At 42.7% G+C, this 19,126-nt stretch overlaps 1 protein-coding gene across 1 annotated transcript in view; it reads left to right on the forward strand.

Moving 5' to 3' along the window:
• The window catches only part of pkd1b (polycystic kidney disease 1b), a 45,608-nt gene that overhangs the window by 308 nt on the left and 26,174 nt on the right, over positions 1 to 19,126 (forward strand). Inside the window, exons 2-21 of the mRNA XM_028568596.1 lie at positions 60 to 178; positions 1,278 to 1,425; positions 1,512 to 1,777; positions 3,070 to 3,837; positions 5,100 to 5,231; positions 5,407 to 5,582; positions 5,755 to 5,891; positions 6,975 to 10,636; positions 10,784 to 10,936; positions 11,143 to 11,283; positions 12,194 to 12,476; positions 12,630 to 12,732; positions 12,864 to 12,992; positions 13,533 to 13,683; positions 13,837 to 13,974; positions 14,603 to 14,747; positions 14,844 to 15,551; positions 16,829 to 16,982; positions 18,376 to 18,631; positions 18,775 to 18,970. Coding sequence (XP_028424397.1) covers positions 60 to 178; positions 1,278 to 1,425; positions 1,512 to 1,777; positions 3,070 to 3,837; positions 5,100 to 5,231; positions 5,407 to 5,582; positions 5,755 to 5,891; positions 6,975 to 10,636; positions 10,784 to 10,936; positions 11,143 to 11,283; positions 12,194 to 12,476; positions 12,630 to 12,732; positions 12,864 to 12,992; positions 13,533 to 13,683; positions 13,837 to 13,974; positions 14,603 to 14,747; positions 14,844 to 15,551; positions 16,829 to 16,982; positions 18,376 to 18,631; positions 18,775 to 18,970 — 7,965 coding nt within the window. The remainder of the gene's footprint in view (positions 1 to 59; positions 179 to 1,277; positions 1,426 to 1,511; positions 1,778 to 3,069; positions 3,838 to 5,099; positions 5,232 to 5,406; positions 5,583 to 5,754; positions 5,892 to 6,974; positions 10,637 to 10,783; positions 10,937 to 11,142; positions 11,284 to 12,193; positions 12,477 to 12,629; positions 12,733 to 12,863; positions 12,993 to 13,532; positions 13,684 to 13,836; positions 13,975 to 14,602; positions 14,748 to 14,843; positions 15,552 to 16,828; positions 16,983 to 18,375; positions 18,632 to 18,774; positions 18,971 to 19,126) is intronic.

The raw sequence follows: 19,126 nt of genomic DNA on the forward strand, positions 1-19,126 counted from the left end.
TTATTAGAAATGTGTCTTGTGAAAAAAAAGGTGATTTTGGTTGTTCCCTCTTCATTCAGAGTCTTTACCGTCTCTGGAAAGTTACCTGACTGGATTGGTTCTCATGACCGGCATTTATGCTCAGACCCAGATACACCCCTTTCAAAATGTCCCAGACATCGGAGCACTGGCAGTGGAGGTCAGTAAAAAAACACTGGTTAGCAGACCTAAATGGATCAGAAGATAAATCTGAGATGATGTATTTAAAAAGTATCTGACAAGAGAACACCACGTCAGCTCATGGACCTAAAAAAAACTCTAATGAGTGGTTAAGGGTTGGCATGGTGTGGTTATAAAGGGTAGCAAGCTAAAAAGATTGGGAATCCGGTGCCTGGGTGGCTCACCTGGTTGACCGTGTACCCCATGTGCAGGGGCCCAGTCCTGCACAGCAGCGATTGATTCCGACCTGCGGCCCTTTGCTGCATGCCACCTCTCTCTCTCTCTCTCTCTCTCTCTCTCTCTCTCTCTCTCTCTCTCTCTCTCTCTCTCTCTCTCTCTCTCTCTCTCTCTCTCTCTCTCTCTCTCTTCCTCTTTCTCCCCTTTCATGTCTTCAGCTTTCTTATCTAATATAGTCCTACAATAATCTTTAGAAAAACAGATTGGGAATCAGTGGTCTGAGGCAGTGATACCCGACCAGTAATTCAGCAGTTGCCAGGGAGAAGCTAAATTGTAATAGATTTTTTTTTTTTTTAATATACAAATTGAGTGAGCTTAATGTTTCAATGAATGTGCAGGAAAAATAGTTTGTAAGCAATATACAGTTTTATATAATGAATTGTATTAAAAGTATATAAATCAAAGGTAATCCCTGTGTAATCCCCCATATGTGAATTTTACAGTTTGTGTTGTTGGTTAATATTCTGATGATGTCAATGATATGTACATATATTCTGATTTATTTGTTATGTATGTATTTTGTTAGTTTGCAATCTTATCATATATGTATTTTATTTATTTGTTTCCCTCCTCACTACTGCCTTTAATGCTCTCAACAGATTTCTATTTCTATCCTTTGTGATCTATAATCTTTTTTTGTTTTGTGCGGTGTCTCGTTTTGTGCTAAGTTGTGCTCCGTTCAAAGCCTTGTTTTGAATTGAGGCTAAGGTCCCTACAGCTTTTTTTTTTTTTTTTTTTTAAAAGCCTTTTGGCTAATTGTAGCATTTTAAACCCAAGTATAATCATGCATTTTATTAATTTGCACTGCTCCCATCATAAATAAACTCCTTTGACACCCACAGATGCAGCTGTTCCCAGGGATGTGGTTCAGTCATGCAGGTCAACTGGCATCAGTGGAGCTGGTGGTCCAGCCCAGCCCAATGTCCTCTCTGGCCCGGGTACAGATCCTCCGACCCTACTGCAATCCCAACCACCACCTGGTACCACCAGGTACAGTACAACGGTAGTATGGAGCTTTTCTGAGAGCTCCTGTTTGCTCGATACTGGACGTTGAGAATCTCCTCTTTGCCCCTCAGGTTGCACCTCTCTCCTTAATCCGTTCAGCTGCTGCTCAGCAGTGCCGCTGTGTAACACCACAGGGGGCTGCAGCTTGGGCCAGCACTGGTGCCACCTGCTGGAGGCCTGTGTGCCCACCGCCAGCCCCTGCAGCCCCTACGACTCTGCAGCAGGGGCCCGAGGCTTTACTTTACCGCCCAGATACCCTGCGATACCCCCCTTCTACCACCTGGTGGCAGACTTGCCTCTGAGCATAAACCCCAGCTCTGAACTAAAAACTATAAGTGTGAGTTGACATTTGGTTGCAAGTTATTGGCTTTTCCCTCCAGGCATTATGGACTGACGATGTTTGAATACAAAGTATATCGTCACTGTCAGACCAATGATTTTATGTTCAACACTGTTGCTCTTCAGGAAATGAAAAAAAAAGGCTAATTTGAAAACATTTAATTGAGACTTTGACAAAGTCAGATGAAATGGCCTTGTGACTGTTTAAATATACAGTATGTAAAACCCACAGACAGATGTAAAGGGTGACCAATAGCATTGATTGGTCATTATCTTCAGTGCACCTGACTCCTGGAACAAATTACAGCACACTTGTGCCTTTTGGACATTTTAGAAATCTGGTTTTAAATCTGGTTTTAAACCTCCAAACTTCTACTTGTAATTGCTTTATATACAGAATCTCACAAAAGTGAGTACACCCCTCACATTTTAGTAAATATTTCATTATATCTTTTAATGGGACAACACTGAAGAAATTACACTTTTCTACAATGTAAAGTATTAAGTGTACAGCTTGTATAACAGTGTAAATGTGCTGTCCTCTCAAAATAACTCAACACACATTTTTAAAGGCCAGTTATTTCATGGATCCAGGATACTATGCATCCTGATAAAGTTCCCTTGGCCTTTGGAATTAAAATAGCCCCACATCATCACATAGCCTTCACCATACCTAGAGATTGGCATGGTTTTATGTCGGTTAGCCTAATAGCTGGTTTGATTTACACTGAGAGATGATTTTATGGAAAGTACCCCATGCCAATCTCTAGGTATGGTGAAAGGTATGTGATGATGTGGGGCTATTTCAATTCCAAAGGCCAAGGGAACTTTATCAGGATGCATAGTATCCTGGATCCATGAAATAACTGGCCTTTAAAAATAAATATCTGCCCGCCTCTATGGGAATTTAACATAGGGGTGTACTCACTTTTGTTGCCAGCGGTATAGACATTAATGGCTGTGTGGTGAGTTTTTTTTAGGGGACAGCACATTTACACTGTTATACATGCTGTAAACGTAATACTTTACATTGTAGCAAAGTGTAATTTCTTCAGTGTTGTCCCAGTTAAAGATATAATGAAATATTTACTAGAATGTGAGGGGTGTACTCACTTTTGTTAGATACTGTATATACTCTCTTTTAGATCCTAATTATCCTAATGTATTTATCAAATTATGTTTCCAATCCATAACATTTTAGTAGACGAAATTTGCAGATACGACTGTATTCATAGATTCCTTTCATATGTTTCCTGTTTTTTTTGTTGTTTTTTTTTTTTTTTTTTACAGCTGCTTCTTCCGGATCGAGCGATCATGGTCTACCCTGATGATATTGTGGCTATACAGCACACTCGTGACTCTGGTACATTCCTACATTGCCTGAACAGGGAAGCATCTCTGAACTCCCCCTGGAGACAGAGTTACATGTCCCTTAGGAGGACGGAGTGGGGAGGCTGGTGGGAGGGAGGTCTCACTTCCCTGCCACACGGAGGCCAATGGGTGGACGGGGTGGTGTGTGATCTGAGGATGCTGTACGTGGACAAGAGTCTACACAGAGGTACCGAGCACGACGATAACTTTGGCTTCACCCACAGAGAGACCACCGCAGCTCCAGATATTTGGGTCGTGACAACTGGTCCGACTCCGAGTCTGCGATCTAAATTTGGGCTTAATGTCGTCCACCCTGTGCCAGATGAAAAGAACCAGATTCATGTCCAAATCAACGTCCCAACACTTATCGTTGTCGAGGTCCTGTCTGGGGAGAAAGCCAGGAGCTCATGGTCAGCTCCAGTTCTGCAGACCGGGGTCCCCTTCCTTCCATCTTGCCCTGAAGAGGTGGCTCTGTCTTGGCCTGACTGTGGGAGACAGTCCCCTGATGCCTGGCTCTCCTCTGTGACCCTGGTGTTGCCCTCAGCAGGGGTTCAAACGCTGAACATCAGTGTGATGGATGCAGTTAGCTCTCAGAGTGTGAGTGTGAGGGTTTGTGGCTATGAGGCAGTGACAGGGCTTACTGTAGAGCCACGTGGATGCCAGAGGATGCTAGTAGACACTCCACAGGTGAGAATGCAAAAATGAATTTAAACATTCTGCTTATTTGAGCAATATTTTTAGTAACCATGTTGTCAGCGCGGCAAAGCCAGCTGGTCGGTCCACCGCTATGTTCCCGAATGATATATCTCAATTGCCATTCGGGTTTTGTACAGACATTCACGGTCCAAAGAGGATGAATCCTAATGATTTTGGAAATCCTCAGACTTTTCACCTTTTGGCTAACTTGACGCGTAAGCTGGTTTGTTACACAGAACAATCCGAGAAGCCGTCATTGGAAACGTTTTGAAAAGGGTAGGCACTTTAAAAAAATACCTGGCAGGCGATTGGATGAACCATCTGCCTATCACGTCTACTATAGAGGATGGATACCCGAACCGGGCCGGGCTGGGTTCGGACAGATATTTAGAAATGATATTCGGGTTTGGGTCTGGCTCGGTCACATCAGCGTGATAAGGCATTGAACATTTTAAATTTAAAAAAGCTTATTATGTATTTTAACTGTGTCCGGCTCAGGCGGTGTTCGGTTACGCGGGCTGGTCTCGGACACAGAAATGCGGCCTAATCCACACTCTAGTCTACTATTGATTTGTTTTTTTACAAAAAGTCGCCGTCACACACACAAACCACACACTTATGAGCTGCTTGCATTATTGACCTTTGCTATCGATTTCTGGGTGAGGACGGGCTAATGCTTTTGGTGTTCTGCTAACTTTTTCTCAGGTGGCACCAAGAGGTTGAAATTTGTGGTTTTCAGTGAAATGCCTTGATAACTATCAGATGGATTTTTGTGAAATTTAGTACAGACATTCATGTTTCTCATAGGATAATTTGTAATAACTTTAATAATCGTCTTACTTTTTTAATATCACATTGCCACTGTGAGCGTTTTAGCATTTAAACGTTGATAGTGCTTATAGCTGTGGTGATGGTGGCACAGTGGATGTAACACATGCCTTTGGTGTGGGAGATCTGGGTTCGAGTCCCGCTGCGATACATCAATCAAGGTGTCCCTGAGCAAGACACTTAACCCCTAGCTGCTCCAGAGGCGTGCAACCTCTGATATATAGCAATTGAAAGTCGCTTTGGATAAAAGCGTCAGCTAAATGACATGTAATGTAATGTACTATAGCCTCAGAGCTGCTAGCGTGGCTGTAGACTCTTTCACATTCTTTCAGATGAACGTGGACATGTAAGACTAAAAGTTTGCACAAAGGCAACTTAGTTTGATAACATATTCTCTGACATTTGTTTCTTTTTGAACGTTGTAGTCATTTCAAGCTAAAGTGGAGAGTGGTTCCGCAGTAAAATTCACATGGGTGATTGACGACCTGGAGATGTTTGCCTATGAAGGAGAATCTTACAGTTTAGTGTTCAAGAAACGTGCAGAGTATAATCTCAGGGTAAGATAGTCATCTAGTCGTCTCTCTGATGTTAAATTTGTTCAGTTACTTATTTTTGATAATGTTTCTTTAAACATATAAAAACAGTTGATTTCACGATTAATCAATAAATTACATTTAATTACATTCTGAGCCTCTTTTATTTAAGGAAAGTAACCTGTTATCTTTCTGCTAGTTGACAGCTTCCAACCATGTGAGCTCCCAGAGCCAACAAATCCTCCTGACTGCTGATGAAATGACCCCACTGGGTGAGCCAGAATTCCTGTTAGTCAGGGAGGTCGTAGCTGTGGATGCTAATCACCTCTACACCCTCAGAGTCAAAGTGGACATCTCCCTGCCAGTCACATTCAAGTAAGGCATTGCATTTTTCATAAATAAACCCTCGGAAATCATCAGAGAAAAACATTTGAGATGGCATATTGTATACCCTTGACTTTAAAATATAGACTACCACTTGAAATGTACTTGTAAAGTCATGTTTTGTCTGGTTATTCTAAATGTCCATGTGCTGTATTTCATATAGATGGGATTTTGGGGATGGCAGTAGCGAGGTGATCCACACCCAGTCTGCTCCTTGTCATAACACGGAAGGGCTTATTGAGAGAGGAGGGAAGCAAGTGTATGTCCAGGACTCAGTGAACTATGCCTTTTCTATTCCAGGTGAACACACTCACAAAAACAATTAAAGTTGCACTTATCAATATTTTGGATGAAATGACTATGTGTAATGTCAGATGGAAAACCCCATAGTATGTCACCTGCCCATTACTAACAACAACAGACACAATAACTTAGCATCTAACTAGTGAACATAGTGGAGCATTTAGCAGCCAGATATTTCCCCTAAGAAGTTGGTGCAGACCAAACCAGAGCTAAAAGGAGAGTGAATATATGACATCCTTGGGTGGCCAGAAACAAATTGATGCTAATGTTGCTCCGTGTCCGTGCTTGATGTGCAATGTGTTAACAAGTGTACCATATCAGGTTTATAAGGTTATTATATGTCAGTCTTGTGTTTACAGCTAAGATATCCTACCCCCAAGTGGCCAAAAGTTCAGTCAATGCAGGTTAATTACTGCTTTAAAGATACATACAATTACGCAGGCATCAAATTAAAGCGGCTATACTAGACATTCAGAACATTAATATAGAAGCAAACACATTTGCAATGTAAAAATATAGTGGAGTAATGGCGTCCTGAGCAGAGAATGAAGTCACTTAATTCCAGTTTCTCTGTTCTTTGTTTTGATAGTCGGTGCGGCCACACATGCATGTTAGTTAATGTGGCTGTGAAAAGAAGCTTAAAAAGCTATCTCGCGTATTGGGGAACAGTCTATGAGAGCACAATGAATGGAGTCATTGAAGTCCATTAGATTGGAGGCAATCGGATTGGATGCAAACCCAGCACACAGTTTTTTTTCTCCAGTATTTTGAGTACAAGCCCTTTAACGATGTAGCGAAGTACACATGCGTCATTGAACCTTTAGCAAGTATTTTAGGTTGGTTGATAAAACTGTCCTTTTGCTGGTATTTTGACTAAATTCCATCCAACAGGCGACATTTTGACATTTTGTCCCTGAAATTGATTTTAGACTTTTTAAAACCCCATTTTATGTAGAATTTGAAAATTGCTGATTTCGGTGACATTTGGTGACAAGAATAAAACTGGTAGAAACTGTGCTTGATACTTTCTTTTTAGTAAATCAAAGTAAAAACTTTTTTTCCTGCGTGTTTTTTTTGCAGCTGACTACAAACTTCATGCCCAAGTCTCCAACCAATATGACAAAACTGATGCGTCAATGAAGATTAGCGTACGCCCTCGATTAAAACACCTCCTCATTTCCTCTTCCCCTCCCGTGCCACTTGTCAAACAGACTCTTGTTCTGGAAGCTTCGGCAGAGCCCTCCACCCATGCTGTTGTCTACACATGGGACTTTGGCGACGGCTCTGAAGTTATCAAAGGTGTCCACTGTAAAGTCAACCATACTTTTGCATCTGCAGGAGTGTATAACCTCACAGTGTGTGCCAACAACACTCTTACAGTACTGACCACTTGGCTCATGATGGACGTTTTGGAGAAAATCTCTGGATTGACGGTCAGCTACAGTGGACCCATTGAACTAAGCTCTGCTGCAGATTTCAGAGCTACAGTGGCCACCGGTACGAATCTGCTGTGGAATTTTGACTTTGGCGATGGATCCCTGCAGGGAAACGTTACAGAAGGTTCCATCTCCCACATCTATAAGTCGCCAGGGCTCTATACAGTAGATGTAACTGTCTTGAATTCTGTCAGCCAAGCTCATCAGTCTGTCTGTGTTGAGGTCCAGAGGTTGGCTGTTAGTGGAGTTCTCCCTACAGAATGCGTCATGAGTGGAAGAGACATACAGTTTACTGCTCTGGTGAAAGGGAACATATCCATTCTGACTTTCCATTGGCTGTTTGGAGATGGATCACCTCTGGCTGTAGTGAGGGGACAGTCGACAGCCATGCACACATTTCAAAGTCAAGGAATCTTTCATATTAGTCTGACTCTGTTTAGTTCTGTCACATCTGTGTCATTTAATATGAGTATCTGTGTCGAAGCGCCAATAACCAACATGACAGTGCAGTCATCCAAAGAAGTAGTGGCAGTAGGAGAAGAGGTATGCGTCAGGGTGTTAGTTTCCCCCGTTCAACTCAGAGGTTACCAATTGAAGTGGTTAAGCAGCCCCTCTAATCTCATTGCCGTGACAGAAAACACTCAAAAGTGTTTTATCTTTAAAGATGAAGGTGTCGAAGAGGTATCAGTAACAGCACTTAACAAAGTCAGCAACAAAACCGCGAGAGCTAGTATCACCATTCAAAACCCTGTGAGTAAGCTGTCCGTGGAGCATGATAGTCAAAGTGGCACACTGACAGTCAATACATTAGCATCATTTTGGGTTGCCAGTTGCACTGGTAGCAATGTGTCAGTGCTGTGGGACTTTGGAGATGGATCCCCAGTGGAGCAGAAGCGGAACGTGTCACATGTCTTTACCTCGACGGGTCAGTTCACAGTCACCGCCGCAGCATTTAATGCTGTTAGCCGTGATTCTGCGTCCCTTAAAGTCAATGTTTTACTTCCCATTTCAGACCTTTCACTTCACACCAACCAGCCTTATGCTGTAGTAGGAGAAGAAATTCTTATCTCAGCAATTAGCAGTGCTATCAGTAGCACCAACTACTACTGGACTGTAGACAGTTTGAACTCAACCAAACAGGGGACTTATCAGTTTAGATTTGCTTTCCTGAAACCAGGAGTGTATCAAGTGAGGGTTATTGCACAGAACTTGGTAAGTAGAAAGGAAGCAGCTATTTTGATTGAGGCCTTCGAAAGTATAGAGGGTCTTCAGATTGAATGCCAGAGCCTGACAAACGTGAAATACATACCAACCCAAGAGGAACTGCTGTTTATTGCTTCAATCACCAAGGGCTCCAATGTCAGTTATCACTGGCTTGCTTTACATAGTGGAATAAACCGACAAATTACTGGTGATGGAGAGCTTTTTCATATATTAGTTGAAACCCCTGGTGAGGTTTCACTTGAGCTAAGAGCTTCCAACAAGTTGGGTGAGGCCACCAGCATTGTTTCTTTAGTGTCGGTACAGCGTGTAGCTGGTGCACAAATTACAATGCAATCGAACATTGTGGCATTAGGGAAATTAGTGAATATCTCTGTTTCTGTGGTTACCGGGTCAGACCTACAGTACCTGTGGTACGTGAAATCTGATCGTACACCTTTGCAGACACACACACCCTTTCTTCTCCACACTTTTACAAGTGTTGGTCATTGTCTTGTTAGAGTTTCAGCTCAGAATGTCCTTAGCCACAGCAATATCACCAAAGAGTTCAATGTTCAGGAGGAGGTCCAAGAGATGGACTTTGAAATTGAAGGAAAGACGCATCCCTTTTATATCACCACACGTGCGGCAGTTCAACTCCATGGGCTTATTCGGAAAGGTAGTGATCTGCATTGGAACTGGGAAATTAGAGGTGCCATACTTTCTAATTCTACAAATCAGACCTTTATCTACACTTTTCCATTGGCAGGTATCTATCAGGTGTCTTTAAATATCTCCAATGGGATAAATTGGCAGAGGGTATCACACAGTGTCACAGTTGAGGATGCAATCAAAGGTCTAATGCTGAACATTTGCAAGTCTTCCTTTTGCACCGAGGAACCAGTTACATTTATTCCAACAATTTCCCAAGGAAGCAATGTAAGTTTTGCCATAACATTTAGAAACAAAGACTGGATTCATAGTCAGGGCATTCTTAAGGGACAGTTCACCACATCAAGCCTTCCAGCAGGGACACATCTAGTTACAGTGAAAGGTTGGAACCAGGTCAGTAGTGCTGAGGTGTCTTCCACTATTCTGGTTGCTGAGCATATTCAAGGTTTACGACTTGTGAACTGTTGTTCTGAGGCTCTAGAGGCACAGACAAGAATCCAGTTCAAGGCAGAAGTTCAAAGTGGACTTCCAGTCAACTACACCTGGATATTTCACTTGGTAGGGTCTGAGCCCACCTGGCTCAAAGGACAAGAAGTGATCTTTACTCCACCAGAAAATGGTTTATTGACGTTTAGCGTGCTCGCCACCAATGGAATCTGCTCCGAGATGGTAAATGATACTGCCACAGTTCAGTGGCCTGTGAAAAAGGTCGAGCTTGTATGTCATTCAGAAAGAATATTTGTTGGACATGCTGTCAGGTTTTCTGCCAAAGTTAATGAAGGGAGCAATCCCGAATACCTCTGGGACTTTGGAGACTCCACTGACAGTGCATTGGTGACAGACTTAAGCACAGTCAATCATACTTATTATATTCCTGGGAAATACAGTGTTATGGTCAAAGTTCTCAACAGTGTAAGCCATGTGTCCACACTGCTAGACATGGAGGTGGAGGAGCCCCAGTGTTCCAGCCCTCAAGCTTCTCTTGTCCAGAGCCAGTCTACTATCTTCAGGTCTAGACCGAGTTTCTTTGAAGCAAGCATGGACATTACCTGCTCTGCTTACAAAGCCACGTACCTATGGGAGATACTCAAAGACTCTGATTGTACCAACTTAGACTTCTCTGGTAACAAAGTCATTCTCAGAAGTCAGGTAGATGCAACTTCGCCTTTTCTCTTACTCCCGAAGCACACTCTCGATTTGGGACAGTATTGCCTGGTATTCAGCGTTTCCCTCCAGGGAACTCCTCTACTTGCCCAACGAAAAACCAGCGTTACAGTGGTCCACTCAATGCTGGTAGCTGTCATCAAGGGAGGATCCCATAGACTGTGGCCCAGCCTCAGTGACCTCGTCCTGGATGGATCTGAGTCTGAAGACCCCGATGCAGATCCAGGAGTGGAAGATACACTGCAGTACCGCTGGACCTTCATGACAGTGGTAAAGACCTCTTGATGTTAAAGCACCCTTAATGTAATGGAAATTATATGAATTGCTATTATTATGAGTTGGATAAAGAATTATAAGATAAGTAAAATTCTTTGATAGATGTAGGTGATACTAACACTTGGGTGTTTGTATTTTCAGAACTCAACGGAATCTCATTTTGCAAAGCAGGCCATTGGGAGTAACAGCAGTATAATGACTGTACTGAGCACCCAGCTGCACCCAGACACAGTCTACGTTTTCACCCTCACTGTACACAAGGCAGGGAGGAGACCTGCCTCTGTCAACCAGACAGTGAGTATAACCCAAATCGCCCTACAATCTCACACAAAAGCATGCTTTACCACATATATTTTACTGTTTTTTTCTTGCATCTGCTGCGGTTGAGAAAAGCTATGTTGAACCTATCTCGCAAAGTTTTGGAGACATGGGCAATCATGGCGGAACTTACCATACAAATTTAATCAAATAAGACACATACCTCTGTCTCTTATCTGTAGGTGACTGTGTGTGATGCTCCTGTGCTTCCTGTGATTGTGGAGTGTGTGTCCTGCTCTGTGCTTTCCTCTGCACACCATGTTAGTTACACCGCCCCCAGCATCCTCTCAGGACAATGTGGACAGTGTGACGACCAGGCTCAGGTAAGGATTCAAATACTAACATCGAGCTTACATGTAAAGTCATGTTTTCAGTAAATTAAATTTTAATATATTTTTTTTTATCGTGTACAATTGTGGTGAGCATTAGGCAAAACCTTTTTTAAAAAAACATGACACATTACAATGGAAGGGTAGTGCAGGTGGAAAGTAAAAGAACAACACACTGTTCTTCCCCTGCTGCAGTCTCGGCTGTTCATTATATTTTAATTCAACAAGCCGTCCAAACAATAAGACGATATGGGTCAAATGTTCCTACTCTTGTAGCGTTTCCAACCTCATATCTAAGCCAGTCGCAGTTTTGAACTTAAATGTTGCGTTCAAGGTTTGGTTATGTTTAGGCACAAAAACTACTTCGTTAAGTTTAGAAAAATATTTTGGTTTGGGTTAAAATCAGACTTCCGGTTACGCTTGTGACACTAAACGTGACGTTTAACAAGTAGTTTTTTTTTTTTAAATCGCCTTTCATTTTTATTTTCAAACGTGACTAAAACCCCGGTCTCCTGGCTGAAAGTGCTGTGTTTGTTTGACCCATCCACCACCCCAAACCTGCCTTCACTTTGTCACCTTACTTCCTGCTTTGCTCCTGTCACAATTACTATGACCACTGGTGGGCGCTGTCACTATAAACGTAAATATAGGTTGTAATTGCTGCTTGAACAAATTACCTATGGAAGCCTTTTTCCTGGGGAGGACAGTCTCTTTTTTTATTTTATTGTTTATCTGCTTAGAGAATAAATTTGTGATTGGACAGTTTTATCTATATTTAATCTTAGCAATGCTTAATTGGTAAAATAAATGAACAGTGCAATGTTTTTGTATTTGCAGCCAAGAAACACAGACAATAAGAGGCAGATGCAGTATTATTATGATTCATGTACGTGTCTTCGCACAGTACAAATGGAGCGCTGAGGACCAGACTGGCATTACCTTGAGCCTTAACGCGGTCTCCACCTCTACAGGAAGACATTCTTCTAACTTGGTGGTGCGTTCAGGTGTCTTGCAGCCAGGGTACAGTTATACCTTCACTCTCAATGTATCCCAGCCTGGCAGAGGGCGGTGGGGCAGCGCCAGCCTGACGATACTGCCCAACAATCCGCCGCACGGAGGCCTGTGTGATCTCAGTCCAGAGTCAGATATACATCTGCTGGAGACAGTGGTCACCTACAACTGCTCAGGTGACACTGTGGTCTTAGTAGACGTGTTAATGAATCCAATACCTTTTGTCACTTGCAATGAAGAAAAAGCAGCAGTCATCCTGCAAGTCAAAAGAGTAAATGCTTCTTCAACAATCTGATTCTGTTCTGCTAACATCTGTCCTCTTCTTGCAGGGTGGCAAGATGATGAAAGCAGGGCCTCTCAGCTGATCTATACCTTCCAGGTAGCACCATGCCAGCCCATTGGCACAGTGTGCCCTCTGCTCACTCTGTACAGGTGGATACAGGTCTCAACCTATAGCAATTAATAGACAAGGAAGGGTGAATATTAGTGTTAAAAAGTAAGATTTGGATTTACTTGCTGTCAAACTTAAGCTGTTAATCTTTTGTCTTCATTTCTCTCCCTAGGGGTACCCGTTCAACATTGGGCAGCCTGGTTCCAATAGGAAGTCCCGGGCAAGAAAGAAGCATGTCAGTTATCACAGTTACATTGCTGGTAGAAGACCATCTGGGGGCAAAGGTCATTGCTCTGAACAGGTAAGCTACCGGGATTTTATATCAGGCGGAGCAAAATAAACATCAGAATTATGTTTGTTAGTCTTGTTCTAGGTGGTATGTGCAGCACCCCATACACTAAGGCTGCAGTGGTGCGGGTTTGAGTCCAACCCACGGCTCCTTGCTGCATGTCATTCCCCTTCTCTCCCCTTCTCTCCCCTTTTCTTCCCCTTTAATAACTGAACAAAACTGTACAATGTATTATTATTTGGGCTCAAGTTTATCACACCACAGACTGTATGGGTTGTAGCTGCTGCCGTAGTTGGCCAATCACATGTCGCATTAAATCGAAGAACGCTTGCAGGGATTGGCTGCGAACTGAACCATGGAAATAGTAATTTCTTTGTAGATCAGGGCACAAAAACAAATAAATGAAGGTATTGTTTGACTGGAGAAGTTTCAGTACTACTTGGTTATGGGTTGCTACAGTACCGATACCCAGCAGCTCTTTTCCACGTCATGCCAATTGTCTTTGTCATGTTTTAGTGAACTGTGACTCTTTCTGATTGCCCCTTTCCCTAGAATGTTGACAGTTGAAAATCCTGCAAGAGACGGAGTTGCCAGTCAGTGGCTCAGAATCAAGAGCCAGACAGAGCTGTGGGCTTTAGTCCAACATGGCAACCCTCAAGAGATCATCCCTTATTCCATTGCCCTCACCAGCCAGCTCAATCAGGTAATTTGCCAGCATCATATCTCATCTGCCAGTGCATGAAATGACACTTCATACGGATTCTGATGAACTATAACCAAATGAGCGAATGAGAATCTCGACAGGTTTCCATTCGCTCGGAATATGGACTAATGAGTTTCACCCACCTGTCCACAGATGGAGCCTGTACGGACTGCCGTGGAGCTCATGGACAGAAGGCAGATCCGTGAAAATGTGACCCAAGCCCTGGCCTCTCTCCCTGTGTCCTCCTTGCTGCATGTTGATCAGATCAGCTCAGCGTTGTCACTGTCAACTGTAAGCAATCGCCTAGTTTGTTTCCTCATCGTTATCAGCCCATTCATCAAGTGATAACTAATATTGGAAATGCTTCCTAATGAGACGGATGCAGAATCTCAAACATCTCAAAGCTTTTGACGCCATTGAGAACATTCTCATATCGGCAGCGGTGGTAGTCCTGCATTGATTGAAAATGTTACTTACGTGAAAGTATGTAACGTAAGTATCATCAGGAAAATGTACTTAATGCAGAAAAATCCTCCATATTTTAGAAACTGGAAAAGATCAGAACAGTTCTGTCAATCAACTAAGTGTTTAATCTGCTAATCATCTCAGCCTGTATATTATATATATATTATTATATTATATATGTAGGCCTGTATATTGTTGGGTAGTTTAAGTTATAATCAAATATGTATTTTATAAACTTCATGTGTGCAAAAATCTCAATTTGCAAAGTAACTAAAGCTGTCAGGTGAATGTAGTGGAGTAAAAAGTACAATATTTCTCTCTGAAATGTAGTGGGAGTAGAAGTAGAAAGTGGCATGAAAAATGGCAAGAATTATGCTGTTGGAAATGCTCCTCATTTTCACTTTTTCAGCATTAATTCTGTAAAAAATGCCATTACTATCTTTGTTTCCCCAAGGCTGTTCCCAGAGAATTGGTATGTGAAAAGTGCCAGGAGAAGGTTCTGGAGGCTGTGGGCAAGATGATCCATGTCATGGAGGAACAGATGGGTCTTGGTGTGTTGTTGGCCGTGGAAACGGGGAAGAACATCCTTAACATCATAGGTGCTGGTCAACCACCATCTCCCGCATTCAAACGGTCATGTGCTAATGGTGAACTTTACCGAACGGGTTAACATTCTGTGTTCTCTTTGTTTCTAGGTAGCATCCTGGCGGCGGCCTCAGAGTCTGTCAGTGCTTCCAGATCTCACCCAGCCCACACACGCACTCTGCAGTCAGCTTCCACGACCGCCCAGTCAGCGCTGGGTCACGCCGGGGCCCTGATGCGCTCTCTGATGCGTTCACGTGTTCGCGGCGAGGCGCCCCTTTTGCTATCAACTGACTATATCGACACAGTGGGTTTCCATGGGAACCCCACTGACCTCCTCTGCAGTCCTCAGTCCAACCGAAACCAGATCATCCCGTCCGAGTCATCGTCAGCCGACGGATCGAAGGGTTCTCGCCCATGTCCGTTTCACATCCCCAGCTCCCTTACCGCTCGCCTGAAGAGTCAGAAGTCTGACGTGGTGCAGGTGCTGTTTGGTATGGACGCAGAGTTGGGATCCAACCCATTGCTGACCGGAGCCGACCCTCCAATTTCCACCGCTGTGGTTGCCATGGAGCTCAGCACACCTCAGGGCCAAGCCATCCCCATCCAGGATCTGGACCTGGAGCAGGCCATACGGGTCACCCTGCCCAACAAGTTCCCTGTGGGACAGGACGATGGGAGGGTAGGTGAAGCTGGGAATGGGACATGTCTGACTGTGACGCTCTCCACTGAAGGGAGGTTGAACTTCACAGTCAAAACCGTGGATGGACTGGATGAAAACGCCGGTTTATTTATCTCCTTCAACTTCAGCCTGGAACCAGGTACAGTAGATTATTTTTCTCCCTCTAGCCTGTTTTCTTCCTGATTTTAAACTTTTGCACTTTGCTAATACTAATGACCAATTGGCCTTAATGCCTATTAACTTAAGGACCTACTTCTGATGGGTACAAAGCCACATTTTATCTATTTTCTGTGTAGAATGTCCATGTCATTATATTATTATCTTTCAAATAACTCTGATCTATTTTTGTTTAGCTCTGTTTTTGTGCTCTACCAACTTCTGAGAAAAATATATTGCTCTATATCTGCTTAATCTTAGCCTAGAAATCTAGACGCACCCTAGCGGCAGCAAATGTAAGCGGTGAGCTGGAAAAACCAAATTCTGGTCGGGCCAATCACATCGTGTACAGAGTCGGCGGGCGGGCTTAACATAAGGACGGTAGAGTTGCGACTTTTCCGCGTGAATTCTCTGCTACTTGAAAACAAAGAAGATGGCTGCTTCTGTTGGCGAACAGCGGCCTTTCGAATCGGCTTTGGCCGCGATTCTGGAAACTTGGAATTGAGCACTGAAGTCATTCTTAAAAAAGGAAGATGTGTTAGGAGTTTTGCCAACCGGATGTATCAACTAGCGTTGCTCTGGTTGGCTATGAGTGCAGAGGGTATTTGAAAGACAACCGTTTATCCCGCCCCTCAGATTGAACCCTGCCAATGGTGAGTTCCCATACCCAACATCTTGATGTGTGTCTGGCTTGTCAGGCTAGCTTCATCTTGCATTGCCAGACCTGTTTTCACAGTGCTGTGGAGATGGGTCTGGCTACACCACACATACATTCGCAGGAACTTGTTTTGGTGGAAAATTTGCACCCAGCAGACCTTACTATCACTGGAGGGTAACAAAAGTCTGACATTTTCACATTTCAGACACACCGTCAGACACATCATGGCTTTAAATGTCTATTCATTAGGAATAAAAACGGACTAGCTTCCTTCATTTTTAATACATCTAATAAGAATACAGTTTAAATATTATTAGTTGGCTGCCAAACTTTAATACAGTCTTGAACAAAGTAACGACTGCCAGACTTCACATTAAAGTATGAATACATTTTCATGAATAAGCGACTGTGGCTGTGACAGTTTTGAGAAGCTGCGGTGCACCCAGGACATTTCGGGATGTCTAAAGTCATCTGAGCGAGAGTGAACTGGTCGATCATGCAGCGCCTACATAATAATTTATTATCCTTACTGTATATCTGTGAGTTTTTGCATGCATTTTAAATTACAAAGGCTGTTTTCAAACTGCATTATGCATATCTAGGAGCTACTCCATGGAGTCCTGGACATGTCAAGATAGAAGTGAGCTCTACAGTGCCAGGGACTAATGCATCCCAGGATTCCCTGGTGAGAGAGTGGGCTCTCACTCTCTCTGCTCCGACCACCTCCACAGAGGAAACCATATTTCTGTCTCCACTGTGAGTCACAGCGCTTTTCTGTAACTCAGTTCTCTGTCCGATTGCTCATTTACCTGAACAAAGAAGAGTTGGTTACACTTTACTTGAAAGTATCTACATAAGAGTGTCATGACACTGTCATGAACGTGTCATAAACATTATAAACAGTCATAAACGTTTATGACATAACGCTTCTTTTAGTAAGTGTCATTCGGTTTTTGGTTCTGGTTAGATCTGGTTATGGTTAATGTGTCATGACAGTGTCATGTCACTCTTATGTAGATACCTTCAAGTAAAGTGTTACCAGAGTGTTTTACATGACTGCATTTTGTAACACTTTCTAATAACCATCCCTAATAAATGGTACATTGATTAATTTTATGGTTAACAAACAACTCAATTATAATTAATAATGTTTACTAATTATTAGTAAATTAAAAATAATTTAAGTTATTCTAACAGTTTATTGTTACACACATCATAACATTGTATATATTATATTAAGCATGTATTAATGATGACCAAATGATTTGTAAACATGTAAGAAATCTCTTGTAAATTGTTAATACACATTATTTGGATGCTATTATGAAGTTGCAACTGATGATTTTAATATCTTCTTAATTTGTTCCTAAAAATACTTTGTAAAGCATCTGAGGAAAATTATTTAGATAGCTATAACATTACACAAGAATTAAAATCATCTCTTTTATAGATCACCAAAAAAGATTTCAATGGGCCAGAAGAAGTTACTTTATGCTTTATAAACCACTTAGTAATCATTTACTGATTATTATAAGCTTCAGTTGCAACTTTATAATAGCCATGTATAATAGTACTCATTTTAGAGTACACCAAACTAATGATAAAATAACAAATTATAATATTAATGAATACACATTATAAATCGTCAATTCATTGTTAACAGTGAAAAAGCATTTTACTAAAGTTAAATAAACGATAAATGTATCATTTATTAATGGTGGTTATTATAGATAGCTAGATAGATATAGATAGAGAATATAGAGATATATGGATAGAGAGAGAGAGAGAGATAGAGAGAGATAGATAGATACATAGATAGAGAGAGAGAGATAGATAGATAGATAGAGGGTAGGTAGGTAGATAGAGAGAGATAGAAAGAGATACATCAATAAAGAGATAGATAGAGGGATAGATAGATAGAGAGATAGATACATAGATAGAGAGTGAGACGAGAGAAAGATAGACAGATACATAGATAAAGAGACAGAGAGAGAGAGAGAGAGAGATGGATGGATGGATGGATGGATGGATGGATGGATGGATGGATGGAAGGATGGATTTAATTAATCCCAAACTGGGACATTGCTGTTTTACAGCAGCAAGCTACAAGGACATATAAAGTGTTACCCTGAATTCTCGTCCCCAACAGTTTGGACAGGACAGACAAGCCTCTCTCTGTCAACCTGACCTGGTCTCTGGCCGACGGCTGTCCCGTCCGCGTGTCGGCGTGTGTGTTCAGTGCTCTGTGCCAGTACTACAGCGTGAAGGAGAGGCGTTGGAGCAGTGAAGGTTTACAGCCACTGGAGGGCAGCACACTCCACGCAGCCCACTGTCTCACCCAGCACCTCACCATGTTCGGGGCCAGTGTGTTCGTCCACCCTGGGGCCGTTGTTCTGCTGCCACCGGTATGTGAGAACACAAAGCTGTTATTGAGTGCGTGTATTTTGAAAAAAATACATTCCCCAAACGCAAAGTCAGGATTAGAAAGAGGACAGTCATCGGCAGGCTCTTCCCCTTCTCTCCCTCCATCTGTGTCTTATCTGTGCAGCCAGGCGGCCCCGTGCGTAACGTGCTGGTGGGGATTGTGTGTACCGTCCTGGTTCTGATTCATCTGCTGGCGGGGCTCATCGCCCATAAACTGGACCACTTGGACAGCCTGAGACTGAGCCAGGTCCCTCTGTGTGGCCGAGCGGGGCTGTACCACTACAGAGTGCTGGTCAAGACTGGCCGGAGGAGAGGAGCAGGTCAGCCAGGGACAAGTCAACACGATGTAGAAAGGAAAACAAGTAACAAAAGCAGGTTCCTGTTTGAAATAATGAAACCTCTAACTGGGGCTGCACGATATGAGGAGTAAATGGGATATGCGATAACGTTGTTGAATATCGCGATAACGATATTAC

The sequence above is a fragment of the Perca flavescens genome, chromosome 21, assembly GCF_004354835.1.
Source record: "Perca flavescens isolate YP-PL-M2 chromosome 21, PFLA_1.0, whole genome shotgun sequence".
Lineage (NCBI taxonomy): Eukaryota > Metazoa > Chordata > Actinopteri > Perciformes > Percidae > Perca > Perca flavescens.